At 40.0% G+C, this 24,912-nt stretch overlaps 1 protein-coding gene across 2 annotated transcripts; it reads right to left on the bottom strand.

The window, feature by feature from the left end:
* Positions 1-333: 333 nt before the first annotated feature.
* Positions 334-23,066, bottom strand: CCDC34 (coiled-coil domain containing 34). 2 transcript variants are annotated; one of them, XM_065683370.1, is made up of 6 exons: positions 22,792-23,066; positions 17,292-17,424; positions 14,371-14,478; positions 4,877-5,035; positions 2,425-2,566; positions 334-850 (listed from the first exon to the last, which is right to left on the bottom strand). In XM_065683370.1, the coding sequence occupies exons 1-6, from the start codon at positions 22,980-22,982 to the stop codon at positions 642-644; spliced, it is 942 nt and encodes a 313-aa protein (XP_065539442.1). In that variant the 5' UTR covers positions 22,983-23,066; the 3' UTR covers positions 334-641. The 2 variants fall into 2 exon arrangements, with proteins under 2 accessions (XP_065539442.1, XP_065539443.1); XM_065683371.1 differs by lacking the exon at positions 22,792-23,066 and adding an exon at positions 22,101-22,157.
* Positions 23,067-24,912: the final 1,846 nt, after the last annotated feature.

Genomic DNA, 24,912 nt, shown 5'->3' with positions numbered 1-24,912 from the left:
GGTCTCCCTTTTTAATCTTGACTTGTTAGGTCTCAGCTAATCACTGGTCCTCAAGCAAAACTTGATGTGTTCCTTCTGCTGTCTCCCCTCCTTGCTAACCCAGCCTGGGCTTAAAAAGCCTGCCACCCATCCACTGCAGCACTCCAGTGAGGTAAGCTATACCACTACATCTCTGCGATCCCAATTACATCATAGCCCTGCAACTGCAGACAGGTCTTGAATTTCTTCAGGATTAAGCCAAGAATCGCTTTAAAGTCTGTGTTAATTAGCACGTTTAAAATAACCCAGTAATATTGATGCCCCAAAGAAAAATCACATAGACAAAAGAACTCATTCAACAGCAAAAGAGGAACGGAAAAAACAATCCCATGCATTTTATTGGTATGGATCTACAGTCCCATTACAATTGGCTAAATATTAATTGGTTTGGGGTTGGGGTTTTTTTTTTGCTTTTATTTGAGGGCTTGGTGTTTTTTTTCCTTTTTTCTCTTCTTTTGATTTTTTTTTTTTTTGTGGTTTGTTTTGTTTGGTTGGTTTTGGGTTTTGTTTCTTGGGGGTCTTTTTGTGTGTGTCTTTTTTGTTTTTACTAATACTTCTGACTCAGTTCACTCAAGATCCTAAGAACAGTTCTGTTTTCTGTGTTACAACTGTTTTCCACTCAAGGATCTAATGCAGGCTTTGTCCTTGGGCTTGTAAATTACTACAGGCAAAGACATATATGACTGAGAAGATACAGGTCTCTTCTTCATGGTAAGAACGCTGTCTTCCTTTGGAGGAGGCACATGTACAGGTTTCCAAGGAACGGGATTACAATATGCTGGAACTGGATACAAATTCCCATCAGCACACCCTAAAATGTTTAGAAAACACATGTAACTAAAAAAGATTATTTACACTACAAAGCTTCATAGTGCAAGCAGTTACAATAATCATCTGGACTAACAAATTCAACAGCACCTGCAGAGGAAGACAGCATAAGCACATCATACAATTTCAATGATTTTGTTTTTTTTTTTTTACCAATAACTGGCATATTCTTCATCTCTAAGATAATAAACAGGTTGGATGCTTAACATTCATAATGCTTAATCCATTGTGTAAAAGCTTTAAATGTCTATGACTTAGCTACTCTGCATTATTTCAAAGCATTTTTGAATAAAACTTCCTGCCACCACATATGCAAAGCTCACATATTTTTCCATCTTTGGTTAACTGTTATTCTTCATTTTATTGAGGAGAAAAAAACACTAATTTTCCACGTATACATTAATAACCTGCAATGAATAACTCAGGGCCCATAAAGCAGTATGAGAAAACATGAAACAAAACAGAAGAAACATGTTTCCCATCAGTCATTTGTCTGTAGTGGAACTTCAGCGCATACATCACGGTTGGGTTAAACAGTCTGAAACACATTCTATTTCATGAACACAACTGAGTAGAGAACTATGTTTCAGAAATCACTTAAACAAGTGATTGCAGCTGTGAGGAAGTAATCAAGGTCCAAAACAAAACATGAGGGCAAGGTGTATCACCATTTATAAACATATGGAAGCAAAAGAACTCCACTTGCTTGACACGTTTTTCTGAAACATTCAGAGGCTGGAATTTAGATTCCAAAATATTTTCTGTTAAGAATTTGAATAATAGCAATTATTTTAATTCTAAAAAAATATAGACAAAAGAATATATATATATTTTAAGAATTAATTAAGCACACAAACATATAATGAAATTCTATTTCGTACTGATCTTCTGCTTTTGTACCATGTGGAATGACAGAAAGTACTAAATAAAGTGAGACAATATGCTCCACTATCAACAGCATTCTTTCTAACATTTCCCTTTCAAACAAAAAAGGAATAGGGTTAGAGAAGGCAAGAAGGTATGATCCAGGTGTAAAGCTAAATGGAAAGGAAATCCTAGCTAAGAATGCAGGTTGATTCCCAACTCTTTTTTTTCAGACAGGACTTTAGTCAGCCTCTGATTAACTTTTCCAGCTCAAAAAAACACTTCCTTTCTAAGGGGATTCAGGTGTGAGAAGGTGGCACACATCATCTGTAACACAAACAATAACTTTACCAGGATTCTAACATAACTGATTTGCTTTACAGGAACCAGCAATCGGTTCTAGTGATTCGTATGCCAAATTAGAAAAATAAGATCAAAATCAGTTATCATTTGGTATGCCACATTATTCTTTCAAACAATGTAATTTTCATCCCGAACAGCATGAACAGCTACAAGAATGCACAAAGGGCCTCAGAGTAGAAGCTTCTCTGATTTACACCATATGAGATATTAATTCCTGTGTGCCAAAATTAGATATTGGAAGAAAATCTTAAATGGGCTTCATTTTACATTAAAAGTTTAGAGGGAAGGAACCACAAACCTAAGTCATGGCATACGTGTAGAAGTACAAACCTGTAGTCTTCCCACATGGAAAGCCATAACCGTTTAAAACAGGGCGTGGTTTATTTCTAGCATTATGTAGCCATTCCTTAAAGATCTTCTCTGATCTTGTTTTCTTCTCCTGTAGCTCAGCTTCCCTTTCTCTTTCTTTTTCCTAAAAATAAAACAAAATTCTAAGATACTTAGAGACAAAGCCCTATACAATATACACAAAATGGTAAAATACATCTTTTGCAGATTCCCAGACTGCTAAGTATATTTCAATGTTTTCAAATACATTTTCCTGATAATAGAAGAGTTACTTTTTTTTTTTTTTTTCTTTAAGTCTTGGAAAAAAGGAAGAAAATAAAAACCCAAACAAACCAACTTCCACATTAATCCAGTGTTTCTCTGAGAAAAAACTCTTAGGAAACCTTTTGGAAGACTACATACAGAAGGTATTCTGAACATAATGGGCAGATGACCAGGGCCTACTGTGCTGCAGTTAACAAGAGGCTATTGCATCTGGGACAGCCACTCACTCTTTCCCTCATCTACCCATATTCATGCAGCCCTGGGTTAGCCATGACTGTGCTCCCTCCAAGCCTGCAGCAGGCTTGGGAAACCATTAATCAGAAATAAAGAATAAAACTAACATGTTTAGGCACAGCATTTAGATTTAAACTCAGTTTAATTGATACCATGAACACAGCTTATAAGAACCTGCTTAATGAAGACATGTCTAAAAAGAACACACGTGGTTTAAATCTGTTTGACTTTGATTTTCTTGGGTTTCAAAGTCCCTGTGCTCTGCATTTTAGAGCTTGTCAGAGACATAGAATCAATTTGTTAATCAGAAAATAAACACCACCAGTACAGAATACTTAAGTGTGTTTTAATTATATGGGAAATATCAAGATACTGAGAAACTGATATAATTAAGGCCTGAAAATTGATCTGTTACAGTTGATGGTATTTTAAAGTTAATCCAAAGAAATTATTATATGTACTCGTGAAATACTTACAAATGTGTTCTGCACTTTAAGAACCGCTGTAATGTCAAGAGGAATATAGAGAAGTTTTTCTCACCATAATCCTCCCCACACTTAGCTACAACAGTAGTGTAATACTCTGATAATATTACATATCCTACTAAAAAATAAAACTGTAATGTTAACTAAATCAAAATACAACAATCAACCTCACAGATAAGAGAGCTGGTCACACATTTTACAGTTTTCAACCATAATCATTACCAATATGTGATATTTCAGAGGAATTTTGGATGATTCCTGCAAGCATAGCCTTGTTAGAGCATTTATTCTAGTAAACTAAAATACCTCAAAGGCCGTCCTTTAGGAAGCTTAAAATAAGTAAGAGGTCTTCTGAAACTATGAAAATGCATAGGTAATTAATTAATATGAAATAACGTTAAAACTATAACTCCTGGCAATAGATTGGTACAGACAGATACAAAGAAAAATGCTTTTCATCAGAAATACGTGCAAGTGTGTCGTGGTTTAAACAAAGTCAGCCATAAACCACACAGCTCGTCCACTGACTCCCCCTCTTCTTTCCCTCCCTCTACTCCCAGAGGGACTGAGAGGAAAATCAAAAAGAATGCAACTCCCACGGGTTGAGATAAGAACAGTTTAGTAACTAAGGTATAACACAAATCACTACTGCTACCACCAATAATAATAATGATAAAGGAAATAACAAGAGGAAAGAATACAACACCTCAGCACCAGCCGACCGATAACTCGCCCCACCCTGACCGAGCACCGACTGATACCTCGTCCAACCCTGCAGTGCACTAGCCCTTCTGGGGTAACTCTCCGTTACATCCTGGGCATGATGTGCTGTGGCATGGAATACCTCTTTGGCTAGCTTGGGTCAGGTGTCCTGTCTCTGCTTCCTCCCGGCCTCCCCTCCTCCTTGGCAGATCATGAGGCTCAGAAAGTCCCTGGTCAGACTAAAACATTTGAGCGGTAACTAAAAACACTGGTGTTATAAGTGCTGTTCCCAGGCCAAAAGTCAAAACACAGCACTGCACCAGCTGCCAAGTAGGAGAAAAACAACTCCTATTGATAAACGCAGGACAAAGTGTAATAATAATAAAACAGTGGTGCTGGGAGAAAATTGTGCATATATGCAATTGCCTGTTTTCTGTCTGGGTCACTCTGAGTTATGATAGGTCTAAGTACAGTTGCAGGTGGTTTACAGTAGACTAATAACCAAAATGCATTACTATGCATCTTGCTTTGCAGGCTGTACCTCTGTGCCCTTTCAGAAGTTGTAATGTGAATGGATACATTCACATTACAACTTCTGGAAGTTTTTTTCATGTACGACACTGGCATTTGATAAATTCTACTCAATTTCATCAACATTTAATACATTTAATAATTCAATACATTTAACAATTTAATACATTTAATAATTCTGTATTTAGGTAACTCCATCCAAATAAATTATTAAACACCTTCTCTTTCTTCCTCTTTTCTGCCTCTTCAGCTCTCTTCTTCTTTAACCATTCTTTATACTTTACTTCAGCCTTTTCTTGTAACTGCATCTTTTCTAGTTCCCTTGTGGCTTTTTCTGCCATTTCTTTGCTCAACTTTCGTTCCTTTTCTCTTCTTTCCTACGTGAAACAGATTGAATAAACAGAACAGAAACTTTTCAGTATATTTCAATAAGCAATTCTTAAGAGGACTACAGTTCATTGTATTACATAATTACAAATAAAATTATCACAGACCTGAGAAAAAGAAAACATTGTAAGATCTTTGAAAACAGAATCAATTAACACCAGGTCCCAGATAAAATAATTTTAAACATAGAAAACTGTCACAAAACATGATACAAAAATTACTTTCAGGACTCCTTTTGCTATGATGTTTACTACTTTGATTTAGTCAACATTTTTTAAAACACTTCAGACACTTCTGTTTTTCTGGCAATGAAATACAGGTTGCAGCTCTTGACAATGACATGTTACGTTTACTTTTCAGTGAATCCAGAGCAAACTACAGTTCCAAACAGAAGTCAGACAACTTGTCCCCTTCTGAGAGTTGTTGAGATATGCAGATTGTTCAGGACACAAAAATATAAACTGATACAAAAATAACATAGTTCATGCTTTAAGTTCATGTATTCTCTACATTTTATTCTTTAGTTTATTTGCATACCGACTTCTATGAATCCATCTACACATTTATCCTCTTAAATGATGAAAAGGAAAATAATAAAACACCTTTTAGGGTAGGCAAAAAGTGGGAACTGTGTGGAGTGAAACTGCAACATAATCGTATAATTTGAAAGATACAATACACAGAGGTTTCATTCACTTCTACATCTTTTCACCGTTTTGAAGACCATTCTCTAAGCAAACAAGCACATACAGATAGCCTTTTCTTCATCTGAGCAGGATGCATTTTCACTGGGAGACCAACAATAGCTCTCCCATCCCTTCCCTTTCATAACCTTTATCAGACGTCTGGGATTGTATTGATACAGCACTATTTCTGCTCAGTTTGCCTAGCTCTGAAGAACCTGCATACACACATAAAGGCGAAGATATTTACCAGACAAGCTGTGCACATGACTCGGAAGAGAGGCAGAAGATTTGACATCAGTTTCCACTTTACAGAAAAGAACTCTTGAATAAAAATGTTTTTCTTTTAAGGAATCTTTTCTCTTTTATGCTTACTTCTCTTGAACAAAGGAAATGTGTAGCTTAGCAGAACTTATGTTGACTCAAGATTGATTCTAGTTGGCAGTATGGAAGTCAAGAGCCTAAAACTACAACTGCAAAGTATAATAAATAAATGGAAAAGTGGAAAACCACACAAGAGCAGGAATATTCATCCCATTTTACCTCTTCTAAGCACAAAAGGGCAGAAAATCTAAGCTACGGGTCTTAACACAAAAAACATGAAAATAAATATAGGAAAAATCTGAAAATGAAAAAAAATAAAAAATAATGAGCCCCTTTCCATAGCTAAGGGGATTGATCAATAATGGGCAGCAATTGCAAGCAGAAAATAGCCTAAAAACGTTTCTGAAGACTGTAATCAAAAGGCAGGGAATCTTCTTAAATTATCTTTACTCACAATACTTCAGATGAGTTTAGCTACTATCTAGGCTGACCCAAAGTTAAATTAGGTCCAATGTAAACAACAATATGCCATGCACGCTACCATGAAAGCCACAACTATTGCTAAATGTTACTTCCAGTGAGACATCCTCAAGATGGGGAGGCTCTCTGAGGAACTGCAGACTTTGTAGCTGCCTAAAACTTATTCTGCAGACAAATCAGAAACGCTTCCTCTTTCTCTCATGCACAGAAGAGCTTTTCATTCATAAAGTTAGTATACACCAAATTCCCAGCTGCTTTAATAACATGTTTCATGTCAAGCTCCTGTCACCCTGGCCTTCTCAAGCTTTCCCCCATCCTAATTACTTCCCCTTACACAAGCCTATCAAAAATGCTAGGAATGTGCATACTAATGTACATGTTATTCAATCCTCCTTTCACTCTCCTTCCACATTATATAGGGGGAGGGAAATTATGTAATTTGTTTGTGCTTGGTGTTGTCAGATTAGGTTTTAAAAATTCTCTTTCATCCTGCATTCCAAACAGACACAATCTATTCACTAAGCCACTAGTAAAATTTACCTACACTTTAAAACATGACTACAGGTATTACACAAATTAAAGTACTGATTGTAAAAGGAGCACGACCAGCAGGTCGAAGAAGGTGATCCTGCCCCTCTACACTGCTCTTGTGAGACCTCACATGGAGTACTGTGTGCAGTTCTGGTGTCCTCAACATAAAAAGGACATGGAACTGTCGGAACAAGTCCAGAGAAGGGCCACGAGGATGATCAGGGGACTGGAGCACCTCCCGTATGAAGACAGGCTGAGAAAGCTGGGGCTGTTAAGCCTGGAGAAGAGAAGGCTGCGTGGAGACCTCATAGCAGCCTTCCAGTATCTGAAGGCGGCCTACAGGGATGGTGGGGAGGGACTCTTCATTAGGGACTGTAGTGACAGGACAAGGGGTAACGGGTTAAAACTTTAACAGGGGAAGTTTAGATTGGATATAAGGAGGAATTTCTTTACTGTAAGGGTGGTAAGGCACTGGAATGGGTTGCCTAGGGAGGTTGTGAATGCTCCATCCCTGGCAGTGTTCAAGGCCAGGCTGGACGAAGCCTTGGGTGAGATGGTTTAGTGTGAGGAGTCCCTGCCCATGGCAGGGGGGTTGGAACTAGATGATCTTAAGGTCCTTTCCAACCCTAACTATTCTATGATTCTATTCTATGATTCTAAAACATCCAGTTACTCATTGCAAGAAAGGTTTGCTCTCCTTCCACCCCACCCCAGCACATTAAGGAAAAATGATACAAATCTGCCCTGCAGGTTTACTGCTCTGGGCTGCAATCCTATCAAGCCTTGGAAACTACTGAATCCTGGGCTAAGTCACTTCTTGGAAATCCCCCACCCAAAACAAACCCAGCTGTGCCACAAGCAGAGGTGGTGACTCAGTAGGTAGCATGTGTGTCACTGAGTCAGTACCAACGCCTCATCAGCAGAACTACTAACTTTTCAAGAAAAATCAGACCTCTGTGTATGAGGAGAACTGGCAAAGGAATTTAAAATTTGAAGAAGCATTCCACTTTCTTCCTAACAGAAGGTAGAAATATGAAATAATTGTCCAGGCAGAAAAAAGCCCAGCTGCCATTGAAACAGGAACAATAGTGGGAAAATTAATAAAATATATGAGAGGCTGGAAAGGGTACAGTGCAGAGCTGGTTTCTGTTCCGCATTTTCTATGTGGGTGCCACTGAACAGAAATCTTTCCAGAAATTAATGTTGGGGTTTATATTTTTTAAGATACTTCTTATTGCAAGCCTTTGCCATTTTCTGGTCTGCAGAACATAACACCACTTTTCATAGATAACTGATGGTTCTATTTTACAGCTGTTTGCTCTGACATCTTAGCTACCACATGCTAGCATTATTTGATGCTGACTGATGGTAAAATGTAGGAAAAGTCCACATTGCTAGCAGAACATACATCCAAATTTCCCCATTTATCGTCATAGTAATCCTGAGCATCAATCACAGCAGCCTCAGAAATCTCGGCTGTTCAGCCAATTTTTATTATGTTTTCAATTTAGCCGTATTACACAGCTCAGTCACCAAGCCTAGCCCACAGATATACTTCTTTAATCTCTCAAGAACTGATATGCAAAAAAAAAAAGAAGAGGCCAGAAAGGAGGTCAGTGAAACAACACTGAGCTGCATTTGTCTACTGGCAGGAATGTTTACAATGATTTACTCTTCCAGTTCAGTCAGTGCAGACCCCACTGCAGTCTAGTAACTGGAGAATTTTAAGATGGTTACATACATGCATCTTTCACCCAAACCATGTCCTTTCATGTGCATACTCAATATATGTGACAAGCAGAAAGTCTTAGTGTAATTAGTCCCTGAACACTCTCAGGGCTTCAGAAGAATACAGACTCCATGAATTCTGCTAAAACACACAGACATTCCTATTTCAGTCATCTGCCACTCTGACCTCCTCTTCCAGAAATGTGTCTAAAACTCATTCTAACATTAAACATGAAGAATTACTTCATTCTACTTACAGTAGAAAGTAAGTCTGGATACAATTATGAGCCAGGTACAAACCACAGTTATAACCATGGCATTGGCCATGCACAACCTCACCGAAAAGAAGACACATCAACACTGCTAAAAAGTAAAGTACATTGTAAAGTACTCCAGGTCTAGATGCAGAAAACCCCACAATATGCAGATAAAAACTCCTTAATTAAGCCCAGTCACAAAGAGAGTTTAACTATGTAAAGACAGACTTAGGTAAATAAACAGGAAACTTAAATTCTTAAATGCAGTTGGTTCTCAGGAGTGGAAAGTATGCTAGATTTTAAGCTTCCCTCACAAGTACTTTCTTGAAAGGGTTCAGTCTTAAACAAGGTGAACATCCCAGTATCTCTTTCAGGTTTAAACTGCCAGCAAAAACCACAGCACATCAGACTTTACAAAAATGTAGCAGCAACCACTGCTTTGACTGAGAACATTAGCTGTTAGAACATCAACCTAGGACAGGGAAGATCCAGATTTCATTGCCTTTCTGCCTGAGGGGATTCAAACTAACATGTCCTACTGTGGGGAGAAGTGGCCCAAGCTGCAGGCTGGGATGATAGGATTCTCCACCTCTTCTGTTGAAGAGGTACCACTCCTCACCAAATAATTAACAATCCACTGGATGAAAGACAGCCAGCAGGAGTGAGCATGACTTTTTAAGTTGACAGTCATGGTCAAGCTGCTGAACCATCTGTGTTCTCTGTTACAACAGTGAGATAAAATATGCATTAAACAAAAAGCCTTTGGAGTAACAGCTGGAATCTAAGCCTCTCTTCTGAGAAGAATCATGAGGCACACCAAGAAAGGGAAGTCTGCTGCAATGTTCTCATTGTCACTCGTTATTTGACAGTGTGTTGGTCTTAGGCTTTCATATTTCGTACTGATTTTTCCTTCTTATAAAGACTACCAGTCAATAGCAAAGTAAATTGTAAGAACAATGCAGAAAGTATTAGAAATGATAGAGTCAAATTAAGATTAGTATAATTTCTTTTCCAATATAAAATGTGTAACTTCATTACTTGTGCTTTTATAACTTTGCTATCACCTTAATATAGATACCACATTAATATAGCATGAAGTATTATATGCCAATTAAAGACCAATGACAAGGATGCTAACAGCATGAGTTTCAGAATTATGTGGTTTTGGGGATGCAATCATTCCACTTTTGAGATAGCAGTTATTGTTGCAAATACATATATTACATATGTACTGGGTTTTGTCTGGGATGGAGATAATTTTCTTTATAGCAGCTCTTGTTGTGCTATGCTTTGGATTTGCGCTGGAAACAGTGTTCTGCTGTTGTTACTGCTGAGCAGTGCTTATACAGCTTCAAGGTTTTTTCTCTTTCTCATACCACTCCACCAGCAAGCAGGCTGGGGGTGCACAAGGAGTTGGGAGGGGACATGACTAGGACAGCTCACTCCAGCTGACCCAAGGGATATCCCAGACCTAGAGCATATAAAAGCTGGAGGAAAGGAAGAAAAGGAGGGATTCTGGGAGTGGTGGCATTTGTCTTCCCAAATAACTGTTATGGGTAATGGGAGCCCTGCTTTCCTGAAGATGGCTGAACACCTGCCTGTCCATGGGAAGTGGGGAATGAATTCCTTATATTGCTTTGCTTGTGTGTGCAGCTTTAGCTTTACCTATTGAACTACCTTTATCTCAGCCCAGGACTTTTCTCACTTCTACCCTTCCAATTCTTTCCCCAGTCCTACTGTAGGGGAGGGAATGAGCAGCTGTGCTGGGCTGAGCTGCCTACTGGAGCTAACCCACAATATGTAATATAAAGATGTGCAGACGAGGCCTTCAGTGGCATGGTTTAGTGGTAGACTTGGCAGTGCTGGGGTAACGGTTGGACTTGATGATCTTAAAGGACTTTTCCAACCTAACTGTTTCTGTATATACACATATGCATATACACAAATTGAATACTCTAGATATTTCTAAGTTCATATTCTATTGGCATTCTAAGAATGAAGTAGCTTTGCAGAGGAGGCTGAAGCGATGGTGGTGTTAGTGGCTGTTGGGCTTTTTTAACTTACTCAGTGGTGGAGAACAATGACTGAAGTTAACTGATCTGTTCAGTATCTACAGGAAGTCAGCCGGTAAACATGAAATGATAGATTTCAAGGGTCTCTTTTTGTAATGATAAATTCTAGGCATTCTTTGGTTTTATTTTCAATAAAAAACTTCATTCCTCTAAGAATGGGTCCTTTCTTGCTGAGAAAAAAAACAACACATAAAGCACCAGAATGAACTTACACAGAGAAACTAAGCATTCCTGAGCACTAATTCTAACCTGAAAAAATGAGACAGCAGTTGAATTTTCAATACCTATGCAAGATTTAGTTCTATGATGTGATATGGATTGAGGACATCAATTCCCTTCTTTTCAAACTTCATGGTTCAGCTATTAGTTGCCTACACAAGGGCTCCCAACCAAACTGGAGACTAAATACAGCAATTATCAACCAAGCAACTAATTAACAGTCCTGAAAGATTAAGACAGATTCTAATGGCTTTGCTGTTCAGTCCTGCATACCACTCAAATCGAGGCTAATTTAAAAATGAAAACAAGACACTGAACACCAGCTTTACTTGCTCAGCATTTAGTCATGCCACCTTATTTTTATTAATACATCTATCAGTAACTGACAAATAGAAGTTTTAGTTATATACAAAATCATGTTGGGTTTGTGCAAATTTTCTTCTGGAATCAAAGGAATGTTTGGAGATATTTTAGTGTTAAAATACTGATTTTAATAGATGAAAGATTGATATTCCAGTAACTTCTTAAAAAATAAAGCTCTACTACATCTAAATCAAAACAAGTCCAACAGACTTGTGTTTATGCACAAATGACTCCACTTTAGGAGAGAGAAAAAATAAGACTACCTTTGTCCTCCAGAGATCTGGTATCTTACTGGAAACTGTAAAGGCATTAGCAGAACCAGGACAGCACCTGACAGTTAATTTTATTAAACTTGCAATTCCTAATGAGCTGGAAAATTTTGTCATATTTGCATAAACATATTTCACAGCTGAGAATGTTCTTTGGTAGTTCATATTTCAAAATATTACTTCTAGTTCATTTACAACCTTTCAAATCATGAAAGCTATTTACATAGAACATTAAATAGCTATGCTTCCTTTATTTTCAAAAATAGCTTATATAAAATAACTGGAAACATCAAAAAATTCACAGCATATAGTTTTAAATATATATTAAAACAATAAAAACTGCCAGTGAACGGGGCTCAAGCTTTGCTTCCTAATCTGACCCAAAGCACTATGTTTAACAGTGAAAGTACCACAATTGACATTGCCATGCAAGAAAACTTGCTTGGCATACAAAAAATCATCAGAATTATTTTATGCACAAACATTCCACTTCACCAGGAAGAGCTCCAGGCCAAGTGACAGAAAGCAAAAGCAGGGACTGGGAAAATGAAGAATCACCTGTTGTAGGAGCAGATCAGGTTCAAGATCATCTAAGGAACCTAAAGGTGCATAAGGCCATGGGACCGGACAAGATGCATCCATGGGTCCTGAGGGAACTGGTGGAGCGAGTGGCTAAGCCACTATCCATCATATTTGAAAAGTTGTGGCATCTGGTGAAGTTCCCACTGACTGGAAAAGGGGAAACATAACCTCATTTTTAAAAAAGGGAAAAAAAAAAAAGACCCAGGGAACTACAGGTCAGCCAGTCTCATGTCTGTGCCTGGCAAAATCACAGAGCAGATCCCCCTGGAAACTATGCTAAAGGCACATGGACAATAAGGGTGTGACTGGTGACAGCCAGTGTGGCTTCACTAAGGGCAAATCATGCCTGACAAATTTGGTGGCCTTCCAAGACAGAGTTACAGCATTGGTGGATAAGAAAAGAGCAACTAATGTCATCTACCTGGACTTGTGCAAGGCTTCTGACACTGTCCCGCATGGTATTTTCTGCAGTCTGCACATAGGGGCTCAGAATCAGTAACTGGACTTGAAAGAGGGGGGTGTTTATTGCATGCTACAGTGAAGAGTACCATGAGGTTTTGCCTCAAGGAGCATCTTTTGATGCTTTGAGGAGAACATAAAGTGAGTTTTCCCTAATATGATATGTATACAGCCTCCCCAAGAAAATCATAGCAACCACTAGCGCTCATGAATATAGCCTTAAACTTCATTTGAAGGGAAATATAACCTTAAACTTCATTTGAAGAGGAAAACGGCATCGTTAGCGCTGAATAATAAATTTTCTACTACTTTTTGCTGTGTATCTGAATAAGGAAGAACCCTTTTTACATCATAACAAATGCTTAGAGCAGGACTGGTTCTGGGGTAGGTTTATGAGAATCATCCAGTCAGCATGGAGACTAACAGTAACCTAGCTTAGATCCAAACACAGGTTATTCTAGCAGCTCTAGACTGAATCTTGAGTTTTGAAATGGTGAAGACAAATGTATGTTTGGATATACAGCTCAGCTAGTGCCACTGTGATATCTTTACTCAATTTTCATCTCATTTTATTCAGTACCAGGGTACAGAACAGTAAACAACTGGCATTGCTAAGACTGTAAGCCAACGAATGCATGTGCCCCTGAACTACCAGGGGTTGAACAAGCCCAAGCGTCTGGTGCGTTCCCATTTCTGTCACTTGCTTTGTGCAACATAGAGCTGTATAGTGACATATTGATTGTGTCTGATTCTGATCCTGAACATAGACATCCCTCTCAAGAGAACTTAAAAAAATTTTTGATCCCCCTCAGAAATGACTTTTTGGATGAAGGAATTCCCAATTGTATACTGTGGCCTACAGAGAATTTCCTGAATCTGGCCTCACACCTCAATTATCCCTCTGAAGGCATATTATTTGCCTGTCCACAATGGTAGGTGACTCAAATCTTCTTCTGGCTCTCCTTTGTGCACAAGACATTGCAGACAATCAAGACATACACTCTACCCACAATGCTTCGACACTGAACCTAGGAAGTCACAAACAGTAAGGTATACTGAAGACTAGACTCCAGCTATAACTAGCAGAAGGCTACTGCACAAGATGTAGGCCAATTGTCAGTTATATGACTACTCAGGGAACAATCTCTTTATACCTTATAGAAAGAAAAAAATTGAGAAAAAAAGAAATCAGTCTTGGAAAAATGTTTAACTGTGTTGGCATGGTTTTAGAATTCTCAACTGAAACAGCCATTCATTCCAACTAGCAACAGGTTGTCCAAACAGTCTAAGTAAATTTTACATAGATTTATTTAAAGCATGGTATTTGCTCGAATATTTGCAGCCAAAGCAGTATTTACCTCCTCTCTTTTTTTTTGGACCCATTCCTTATGCTTCTCTTCAGCTATCCTTTTCCTCCTCTCACATTCTTGCTTTTGCTTCATCTTCTCAAGCTGTATATTCATTTCCTAATTAAAGAAAAAGTATACATCTTAAATCTGTGGTGACCACCTACACCAATACACTCAATATTGGAAATAGCGCTGCAGTTAAAACAATGTTACCATTAGATTTAAGTATTTTTCTGTCATTAAGATTTTGGAAAAGATGGATGAAAGTCAACACAAATATTAGGAAACGCAAGTGTGAAATTTTTAGAATAAGAACTGTAAATATGTATTTCCACTTGGAGTACTGTGTGCAGTTCTAGTGTCCTCAACATAAGAAGGACAGAGAACTGTTGGAACAAGTCCAGAGTAGGGTCACGAGGATAATAGGGCTGGAGCAACTCCTGTATGAAGATAGGCTGAGAAAGTTGGGGCTGTTCAGCCTGGAGAAAAGAAGCTGCGTGAAGACCTCATAGCAGCCTTCCTGTATCTGAAGGGGGCCTACAAGGATACGGGAGAGGGGCACTTCATCAGGGACTGCAGTGATAGGACAAGGGGTAATGGGTTCAGACAAATAGGAGATTCAGGTTAGATATAAGTGAGAAATTCTTCCCCATGAGGGTGGTAAGGCACTGGCACAGGTTGCCCAGAGAAGCTGTGGCTGCCCCACCCCTGGCATTGTTCAAGGCCAGGTTGGACAGGGCTTGGAGCAACCTGGTGAGGTGTCCTTACCTGTGGTAGGGGGTTGGAACTAGATGATCTTAAGGTCCTTTCCAACCCTAACCATTCTATGAGTCTATGATTTCAGGCTTTGGAAGCAATTCATTCTTCAGCTTACTCAAATGTCCTTTCAGTCAGTGGAATCTTAATTTGTGGCAATACTTTTCTACAACACTTAAAATTTACACACCACTCTGCATTCAGGAAAGCACTGAAAGCTAATCGAAATATTACTCACTTGTGATTTTTAGTACCAGAAGCTTAACCAAAAGCTTAAAGACAAATTTAGTGAAGATTTTAGCAAACTTTGAAACAAGAACTTTATTTTGAAGATGAGAGAAGAAATTCTGAAGTATCTTCATAGGACACAGAGTATATACATGATCACTTATATCTCTCCAAGGAAATTAATCAATAAATTAAAAAGATGACTAGGACAACGGCTTCTCTAACAGTAGCATCAGCACAAAGCGCTATTTTTCAATGAAAATTTAGAGACATTGAATTATTTCTATGAAACTGATCTTATGGTCCCTAAGCTGCAGTCAGTTTCATACAGAATCCCTTCTTTCTGAAAAAGTAGAAGCCTACACAGAAAGCTCATACCAAACAGTTACAATATAGACAACATCTGAAACTATAGTTGTTGCTGTACTGAGCAAAGTTGCAGCCACTAACACCTTCTCCAAATTCTGAAACATCTGTACTGCAGGGACCGTGGTTTCTGGAAAAGGCAATGGCACTGTAAGTACCTTAGAAGACCCACATCCACTATCCACTTCAAATGTTCACACACATTTCCCACATTCAGGGCAGTCTCGATGCTGCTGTCAGCAAAACACCTAGGACTTCACAGTTTCTTCTTAGGATACTTTTTATATGCAAATGTAGTAACATATTTTTATATCACAATTACATACTTTGTTCTCTTCTGGCATCTTACAGAAAGGTTGATTGATATAAGCTGTTTGAGTTGCCTATATTGCAGTTTAACATCTAATGCTTTTAAAATCTTTAAATTTTAAAACATTTACCTATTCCACTGATTTCTACATGGCTTTAAGTAATGCTTATCCTACAACTCTTCTTAATATATATTTGAGAGATTTCTTCTCAATTACATCTAGTAATGTATAAACGCTATCATGTGATACACAAGAATAAATTGCTTTGATTACTAATCAAGACCATGTGAGAAGTCCATACACCAGCTACATGTTTTACATGACACCAGAAATTACTTTGGCTCATTTTTTGTACTTAAAATTAAAATAGGGAGAGATGAATTGAATCTAAAGGGGAATATGATCTGAATATTAACAGATCATACCATATTCCTCAAGTTTAACAAACTATTCTGGTGTTACGCTGACCTCTCAAAGACTGTTCCAGAACCTTCCAGCAGTGAGTGTTTTATAAACAACATAAAACAGCTGTATGTTATTCACTTTACAGATAAAAACAATCACAGAAAGGTCAGGACATTGCTCAAGATCAAACAGTAAATCAGTAACTGAAGTGACAAATGATCTAATTTTGATGTGATTGTTCTAACCACTACCCAACACTTACAGTATCATTTAATCAACTGCAGCTACAAATACATTAATCAAGAAAAGATACAGCTTGCACTTAATTCTGCCCCAGCCCCAGTATTCAAAATATGTAATTTGCAGGGGGGCAAAATATAGAAGGAGAGAAAAATCCTGGGACAGGGAAACCTATCCTAGGGAAGGACACCAAACAGCTGTATAATTACACATTAAGTGGGTAACAACACTGTGCCTCATATCTAACCAAGTAGCTTCGCATACTTAACACCCAGCACACACCCTGTCGTGTTTTACTACCTACATGCAGGCGTATGTACCCATGACGAAAATTAAGGTACCAATTATATAAATGCTTGAGTGCTTTAAAGTCAAACCATTACCTGGGAATTGGATAAGCAGAGTATTAAGCAGCATCACTTCAGTGAAGCATAACATTTAGCAAGAGAGAATGTACTTAGCGTGAATCACGTCAGCATTGTCAAACACAAACACTACAGAAGCCCAAAACACTGAAAAATAATGGACAAAACTACTTGGGTTTCCACAACCAAAAAAAAAAAAAAATTCCTGTGCTTGCTCTCTCCTATTAGACTTAACACTGAGCTAACTGCATGTATTCACCTCCGCAGCTCTAGCTTGTAAGCGGGCACGTAGCTCCTTCTCTTTTCCAATGAACCATTCCTCCCATGGTGAAAGGTTATCTTTCAAAGGTGACTCTTTTTGCTCTTCTGCTATGTCAGAGTCTTCAGCCTTCCTGAATCAAAATGAGAAATGTAACAGAATATTACCTATATTACATTGAAAACTTAAGCAGTACTGCTGCCTTGCAAATGACATTCTTTTTATGGCATATTGTGACAGCAATTCCATCTTTTCTGTTACTAGCTTAGCAATCTCCAGAATGAATAAATGGCATATATAGTGCACCTCTGACCATCCCCCTTATCTTCGACTTAGTAAATTCTAGCTTATTAGTCATTTTTCCCCACCCTGTTCCAAACCATGCAAGAGATTTAGGTATTACCTCTTATGAACTACACAGAAACTAACACCAGAAACATCAAAGTGTCACCTTCCTTCTCACAACCAAGGGAACCAAAGGAAATCAGACTTAACATTAACACCCTGTCCTTGGTCACAGACAGGCTCCATGTACAAAGTGGCCTTTAGCATGAGCAAAGGATAACCATGAATGCTTTTTCTTCTTTCATGTCCTATAGAACTGGATTAATGATATCACACAGTCTCAGTATTAAGAATCCATTCATTCTAATAGGTAAAGTTTTCCACCCTAAAAAGCTTTCACTGTTGTGGTTTAAACTCAGCCACGCAGTCTCTCTCTCTCACTCCCTGCCACTCCCAAAGGGATGGAGAGGAGAATCAGAAGAATGTAACTCCCATGGGTTGAGATAAGAACAGTCCGGTAACTAAGGTATAACACAAAACCACTACTGCTACCACCAATAATAATAACAATAAGGGAAATAACAAGTGAAGAGAATACAACTGCTCACCACCTGCCAACCAATACCCAGCCCGACTGAATCACAGAATCACAGAATCCCAAGGGTTGGAAGGGACCTAAAAAGATCATCTAGTCCAACCCCCCTGCAAGAGCAGGGTAACCTACAGTACATCACACAGGAACTTGTCCAGGCGGGCCTTGAATATCTCCAGTGTAGGAGACTCCACAACCCCCCTGGGCAACCTGTTCCAGTGCTCTGTCACTCTTACAGTAAAGAAGTTCTTCCTGATGTTAATGTGGAACTTCCTATGCTCCAGTTTACACCCATTGCCCCTTGTCCTATCACTGGATATCACTGAAAAAAGCCTAGCTCCATCATCCTGACACCTACCCTTTACATATTTGTAAACATTGATGAGGTCACCCCTCAGTCTCCTCTTCTCCAAGCTAAAGAGACCCAGCTCCCTCAGCCTCTCCTCATAAGGGAGATGTTCCACTCCCTTAATCATCTTTGTGGCTCTGCGCTGGACTCCTTCAAGCAATTCCCTGTCCTTCTTGAACAGAGGGGCCCAGAACTGGACGCAATATTCCAGATGCGGCCTCACCAAGGCTGAGTAGAGGGGGAGGAGAACCTCTCTTGACCTACTAACCACTCCCTTTCTAATGCACCCTAAGATGCCATTTGCCTTCTTGGCCACAAGAGCACATTGCTGGCCCATGGTCATCCTCCTATCAACCAGGACCCCCAGGTCCCTTTCCCCTTCACTACTTTCCAGCAGGTCAACCCCCAACCTGTACTGGTACATGGGGTTGTTCTTCCCCAGATGCAAGACTCTACACTTGCCTGAGCAGTGATCTAACCCTTCTGGGTAACTGCCCCTATTTTTACATCCTGGGCATGATGTGCTGTGGTATGGAATACCTCTTTGGTTAGTTTGGGTCAGGTGTCCTGCCTCTGCTTCCTCACGGCTTCCCCTTCTCCCTGACAGAGCATGAGACTGAGAAAGTCCTTGGTCAGACTAAACATTACTGAGCAGCAACTGAAAATATGGGTGTTATCAGTGCTGTTCCCAGGCCGAAAGTCAAAAACACAGCACTGCACCAGCTACTAAGAAGGAGAAAAAATGACTGCTGCTGCTGAACCCAGGACACATACTTAAGAAATATGGCTTGAATAAAATACTTGATGATATTATACAAGATTCTATTAAACTTTTAATAGGATACCTTGCATAACTCCTAACTTCTGCACTCATGAATAATAGAATCATAGAATCATAGAATAGTTAAGGTTGGAAAGGACCTCAAGATCATCTAGTTCCAACCCCCCTGCCATGGACAGGGACACCTCTCACTAAACCATCCAACACAAGGCTTCATCCAACCTGGCCTTGAACACTGCCAGGGATGGAGCACTCACAACCTCCCTGGGCAACCGATTCCAGTGCCTCACCACCCTTACAGTAAAGAATTTCCTCCTTATATCCAATCTAAACTTCCCCTGTTTAAGTTTGAACCCGTTACCCCTTGTCCTGTCACTACAGTCCCTGACAAAGAGTCCCTCCCCAGCATCCCTATAGGCCCCCTTCAGGTACTGGAAGGCTGCTATGAGGTCTCCACGCAGCCCTAGCCCCAGGCCAGAAATATGTTTTAAAATATTCTGTACATGAACTATTTCATATGTAATACAGTACAATCGACTCAAAGTTAATGAAAACTGAGAACTTGCCTGTAGATTTCTTTACAAGATTCCTTCAATCATTCCTTCAACTAGTGAAACTAGACTTCACTTTAGTATTTTATATGGATGCATGGGTTCTGGAAACACCTACCTACTTCACTACAGTCAGTAATTCTGTTTACTGAATTCAAGTTACAGAATAGGCATACAAACAAGCATGTTATGTTAATGCTCCTGAAAATAAATCTTTTAAGCATAAGATGTCTGGTTTTTATCAATATAAAAGTATTACATATCCACAGGGAACAGCAATACTCTGTTGCCAAACATTTTACATCCCAGTACTCTTTAAAATATACTTCTGTGACATAAAGCATTTGGGGACAATGTCATTGGTCCTAATGTCTATTACTGTTACCTACAGGTATGTGTGCGAACATGACTATTCACTGGCCAAGCCATAACATACCCAGGAGAACTGACTCACAGTGAAACTAACCTGAAAAAGGGCTGTTTTCCCCTGAGAGAAACCCTCTTTATACTGTGCTGCCACAGAAATGTAGCACAGCAGGACACCTTAACACAAAGACAATGCATGGACAGACACAGCACCGTCCAAGCACTCCCAAGCCAAGCATTTTCCAGTACTTCCTGCTGCACGCTGGTGCTTTTATGCTACAGCATTAACAAAGACCTAAAACTTAACAGAGAGAGTTTTTAAACAGATACATATAATAAGGAAGGCAACTCAAGAATTCATAACAGCACATCTTATTAGAAAACAGCTCTCTGAAAGCTACTTAAAGATAAAGTATTATGCATTCAAATTTAGGAAACCAACACAGCTTTGTCCAGACTTGACGTTTTGGGCAGGGATACTTCCTCAATACATTCTTTCGCTGTGCATGATTTGCACTGGGGCACCTTCTACTAGAATAATGCTGACATATTAAACCAACCTGAGAAAAATACTAATAGAGGGACTGAATTAAGAAAAATAATATTTACTGTGTTTTCTTGTATCAATAATTATTAAATTGAAGCTTTTGACTTCTCAAAAAAAGTTAAAAAGAATCAGAGTAATGTTAAAAACTTGCTGTATGCAATAAATAAAAATTATCAGAAAATGAAGTTAAAACAGAGGGCAACACAAGGTCAATATGAAGAACTGCTAGGAGACACATTTCCCCTCTCTGAGCTACTGTGTCTGAAGCTCTCAGATGGCACTGTAGCACGGATCAGAATCCAATCCTTCAGTGCACATCCAACTGCACTCTCCCGGCACACCAATTATGTATTTCGAGCTACACAGACTCTGAATTTCATGGGACCATTTTCTGAAACGTTAATATGTTCACAGCTATGACCTTCTTCAGAATAATTAAAAGACTTCTTAATGTACCATATGCTCAAGTGCACTTTTCTTTTTAAATAAACATCTTAAATTAGATCCTTTTGGCATTAGAACTGAAGTCTGATTAACAGAACACTGTGATTATCATTTACCATATATTCACTTTAGTCATGCCATCAAACATAACCCTGATCCATAATGAAAGTATGAAAATGCCTAACACCATTTCACAAGGCTGAAAACAAGGCCTTTCTCTTTTGCAAATATTGCATTTCCCACATTAAATGTCTGCCTCCGGCTAATTTTTGTGCAGTTTTAAGAGGACAGCAACAAAAAAGACTCTTTGAGAGAGTGTGTACATATTGTGGGGGGTGGGGTGGGGTGGAGGGTAGTGGCTGTGTAAGAAGAAGTGGGTTTTATTATTATACTTTTGAGATCTTGGCAGTCATATACGGAAGCTGCTAAATGAATATTTAGTAGACACCTATTACAACACAGCAGCAGTATTATTCAGATGCAGTGTCTGCATGAGCAAAGTTTATATTGTGCCTGCATAGTTTAATGAGATTGTTTCAGCTCAGGCCCAAACAGAGGTCGTCTTCAGTCACATCTTACCGCTTGTCAGGGAATACTGCAGCAACAGGCCCTAAAATTGAGAGCTGTCTCAAGTAGCAGCTCAAGCTGCAAAGACATGTAGTGGTTTGAACCAAGCACTACAGAACTTCAAGGTACATGAACAACGCTGCTCACTGGGAAGGAGTAAAAGGAGAATTAACAAAACCTGAAACAGGAAGAACCATAAACTGGTTATTATCCTTCTCAGTCTGATGATTCCCTGACTACATTTGGACACTTTCCCTGGACTTTTAGCATCTTTTCCAAGACATGCTTGTAAGGAAAGTTCTGTTTGGCCCATATTCCTCCACTGACCTCCATGGAAGCTTGACAGCCACACGGAGACCCTGCATCCCTGTGAAGTTCATCTGTCCTTCCCTCATCCCACTTGTTAGTAACATCCACCATCAGTTACTGCACAGATCTGCAAAGTTTCCATTGTGAAGACGGTATTCCAGAATAAGACAGGCATTTCCTGCTCTTCCCCCTTCCATTTTAAAGGGAGAAATAAGAATTATTTATACTCCTGTCAAGCAGAGCAGATCCCAAGGAAAGAAGGCATATTAAGTTTGCACATAATTAAAAGGGAATGAAATTAAGCCACAGGAAGAAAACCTGTGCAATGCGTACACACAAAACTGCCTCTAGCTAGGTACACCAGGCAAAACAGCTTATTAGTTTCTAAGAGCATTTGAAAGGATAATGGCAATGGTTGTACTTTTGTAAGCTGCAAAGACCCTGAGGATCAGGCTAACAGCTTATAGGTATTTTATAAGCCCATGAAAATACTTTGCTAACAGAAGGTACTTCTGTAACCTGCAACTTCCTAAGATACTATAAAAACGAAGGAGCTGCCTAAAGCACTTATCTATGCAAACAAATCTATATTTATGTGCAATAACTTTCCAGCCTCAAGCGGAGGGAGGCGAGTGCAGGAGTCCAGCTCCTCACACGAAGGCCGGCCCCGATCTCCCTGCTCGAACCTGGGCCCGGACGCAGCGGTTACCTCTCGCCCCGCAGGGAGGCCGCCGCCCGCTCTTCCCCCTCGTCGCCGCTCGGGGAGCTGGGGCGGGACGCGGAAGAGAGCGGGGAGCTGCCGGAGGGACTGAGGAGCTCCTCGGAGCTGGCAGAGGACGGCGGGATGAGGTGGACAGCCCTCCTCCTCCTCCTGCCGTGGGTCCGGGCGCCGCTGCTCATGCTGGCGGGCGGAACCGGCAGTAGAAGGCAGCGACTAACAACGCTCAACGGCTTCTTCCCGCCCGCCACCAGACAGCACCGCTCTCCCGGCGGCCCCCGCGGCTCCCTCCTCTCCCCCTCCTCCTCCAAGCGCCGCCATGGCAACCGGGACGCCCCGCCGCCAATCTTCTCGCCCGCCGCGCCTTGCCTCAGGCCGGTGGGGGGCAACCGCGGCCCCGTCTGACGCTGCCGCCGTCGGCCCGCATTGGGCTCTGACATGAGCGCTGTACAGCTGTTCTTTCTTAGGGAGGAACAGTTTTGCACATTTAGCCGTTCAATGAACGGGAACCAGCAACCTCACGCGTAAATGATGATTTCCAACATGTCAGAAGAAGGTAGCTTAGCATTTCCCAACAGCCACGCCCAAGACAAGTGACACATAACATAAGCTGATGATCCAAGCATTGGAGACAACAAAATACCATTAGAACATAAATTTCATGCCAAGTAAAGTTACAACAAGAAGACTTCACATCAGACTGAATTCTTACAATATAAGGTGCACAGTGCAATGCCTCAGCCTTGTTAAACAGGAACCACGTATGGTTTTACATGAATGTCTGTGTTTGTGCTGCATGCAGCTAAGATGTCCAGGAAGTTTTTTACTACATGGCTAAACAAGCACTGAGAGCAAAGCTCCACATCATGATGGGAATGAAAATGTTAAGTATTTCAACAGGCTGCAGAACAAGGTAATTTCAAACCATCTTAGGAAGGCTTGAAAACCTTCCCTGGCTTTAAAGCCCAGCTCATAGTGAAGAGTGGCAACAGCCTGAGAGGAAAAAAAAAGTCCTGTCTCACTGAATTGAGGAATTCTGGAGCTCACTGCACTGGGCACCGCTCACTTCTGATGGAAGGCCCACAGCTGCTACTCTGGGATGGCTAGAAACTGGGAAATGAATGTCTCAAGGCAAGGCAGCAACCAGCTGCAATCTTTCCAAAGACACAAACATGTGAGTCTTTCTCTTCCCTCCTGGGAAGCCCCTCCTTGGGCATTCAAAAACAAGAATTGGGCAAGTAGCTTACATTAAGAAACCTCAGCATTGTAACAAGGTTTATGCATTGCAACAACCTATAGACAGGGAGGCAAAAGCCAGTTCACCTTTCTGTGGATTAAGGCATCATTACTGGAATAGAAGTGAAGTATAAAATAATACCATTGTTATCCCTCTTCTTACTGCTCTGCCCAACTTGTCAAGCCTGCTCCACAGCTACTCTGCCCTAGTTAATAACACAGGCACGGTAAGAGCCCAAACAACATCCTTCGTTAAATACTAAGGTTTGAAACAACAACCCTGCAGGTTCAGGTACACCACTCCTATGGCCACAGAAGGCCTGACAAGCAGACAAACAGCATGTTACGAGGACATGCTTCACAGCAAAACTTTAATTCTGTGAATTTAGTATCATAATAGGAAAGCTTCCCTCTAAAAAGCATCTGCCCTGGCAGGAATTAATCTCCAACTCTGCTGAAGCCTAGGGCAAAATGAAACCGACACGATGAAGCTGCTGCAAATAACTGAGCTTAGTTAATAAATACATACACACACCCTTATGGTTGTTACCACTGTTGAAAAATCAGCTTAATTTCTCAAAGAAATGGCAAAAAGTACATTCAGTCTTTCAGTGCTAAATGAACCAACATCATCATAGACTATGGAGTAAGTACTTAAAGCTATCTAGCAACAAGGAGTTAAATTCAGAGTAAAGACAGAGTGATGTATTCAGACCTATACTTTGTCTGTTCTGTCATGCCAATCAGCATGTCTGAACATCCAAACGATCCTGACAAATTGCTCACAAGTAACCCCTAATTGCCATCCACAGTAGTTGAAAAACCATTTAACATAGAAAATGATGTCAAGGAAGCAATTTCACAGGTAACTAACAC

Source organism: Lathamus discolor, chromosome 6 (genome assembly GCF_037157495.1).
Source record: "Lathamus discolor isolate bLatDis1 chromosome 6, bLatDis1.hap1, whole genome shotgun sequence".
Classification (NCBI taxonomy): domain Eukaryota; kingdom Metazoa; phylum Chordata; class Aves; order Psittaciformes; family Psittacidae; genus Lathamus; species Lathamus discolor.
Note: the sequence above shows the minus strand (reverse complement) of the source record. Positions and strands in the feature narration are given on the sequence as shown.

Bases quoted from the DNA above. Each gene is read 5' to 3' on its own strand.
- CCDC34 (XM_065683370.1), bottom strand. From the start codon at position 22,982: ATGAGCAGCGGCGCCCGGACCCACGGCAGGAGGAGGAGGAGGGCTGTC. The intron at 5,036-14,370 runs GTAAATACTGCT...TGTTTCACGTAG, and splicing joins TCCAAAAAAAAAGAGAGGAG to GAAAGAAGAGAAAAGGAACG. The intron at 2,567-4,876 runs GTGTTTAATAAT...TTTTATTTTTAG, and splicing joins AAAAGAGGAAGAAAGAGAAG to GAAAAAGAAAGAGAAAGGGA.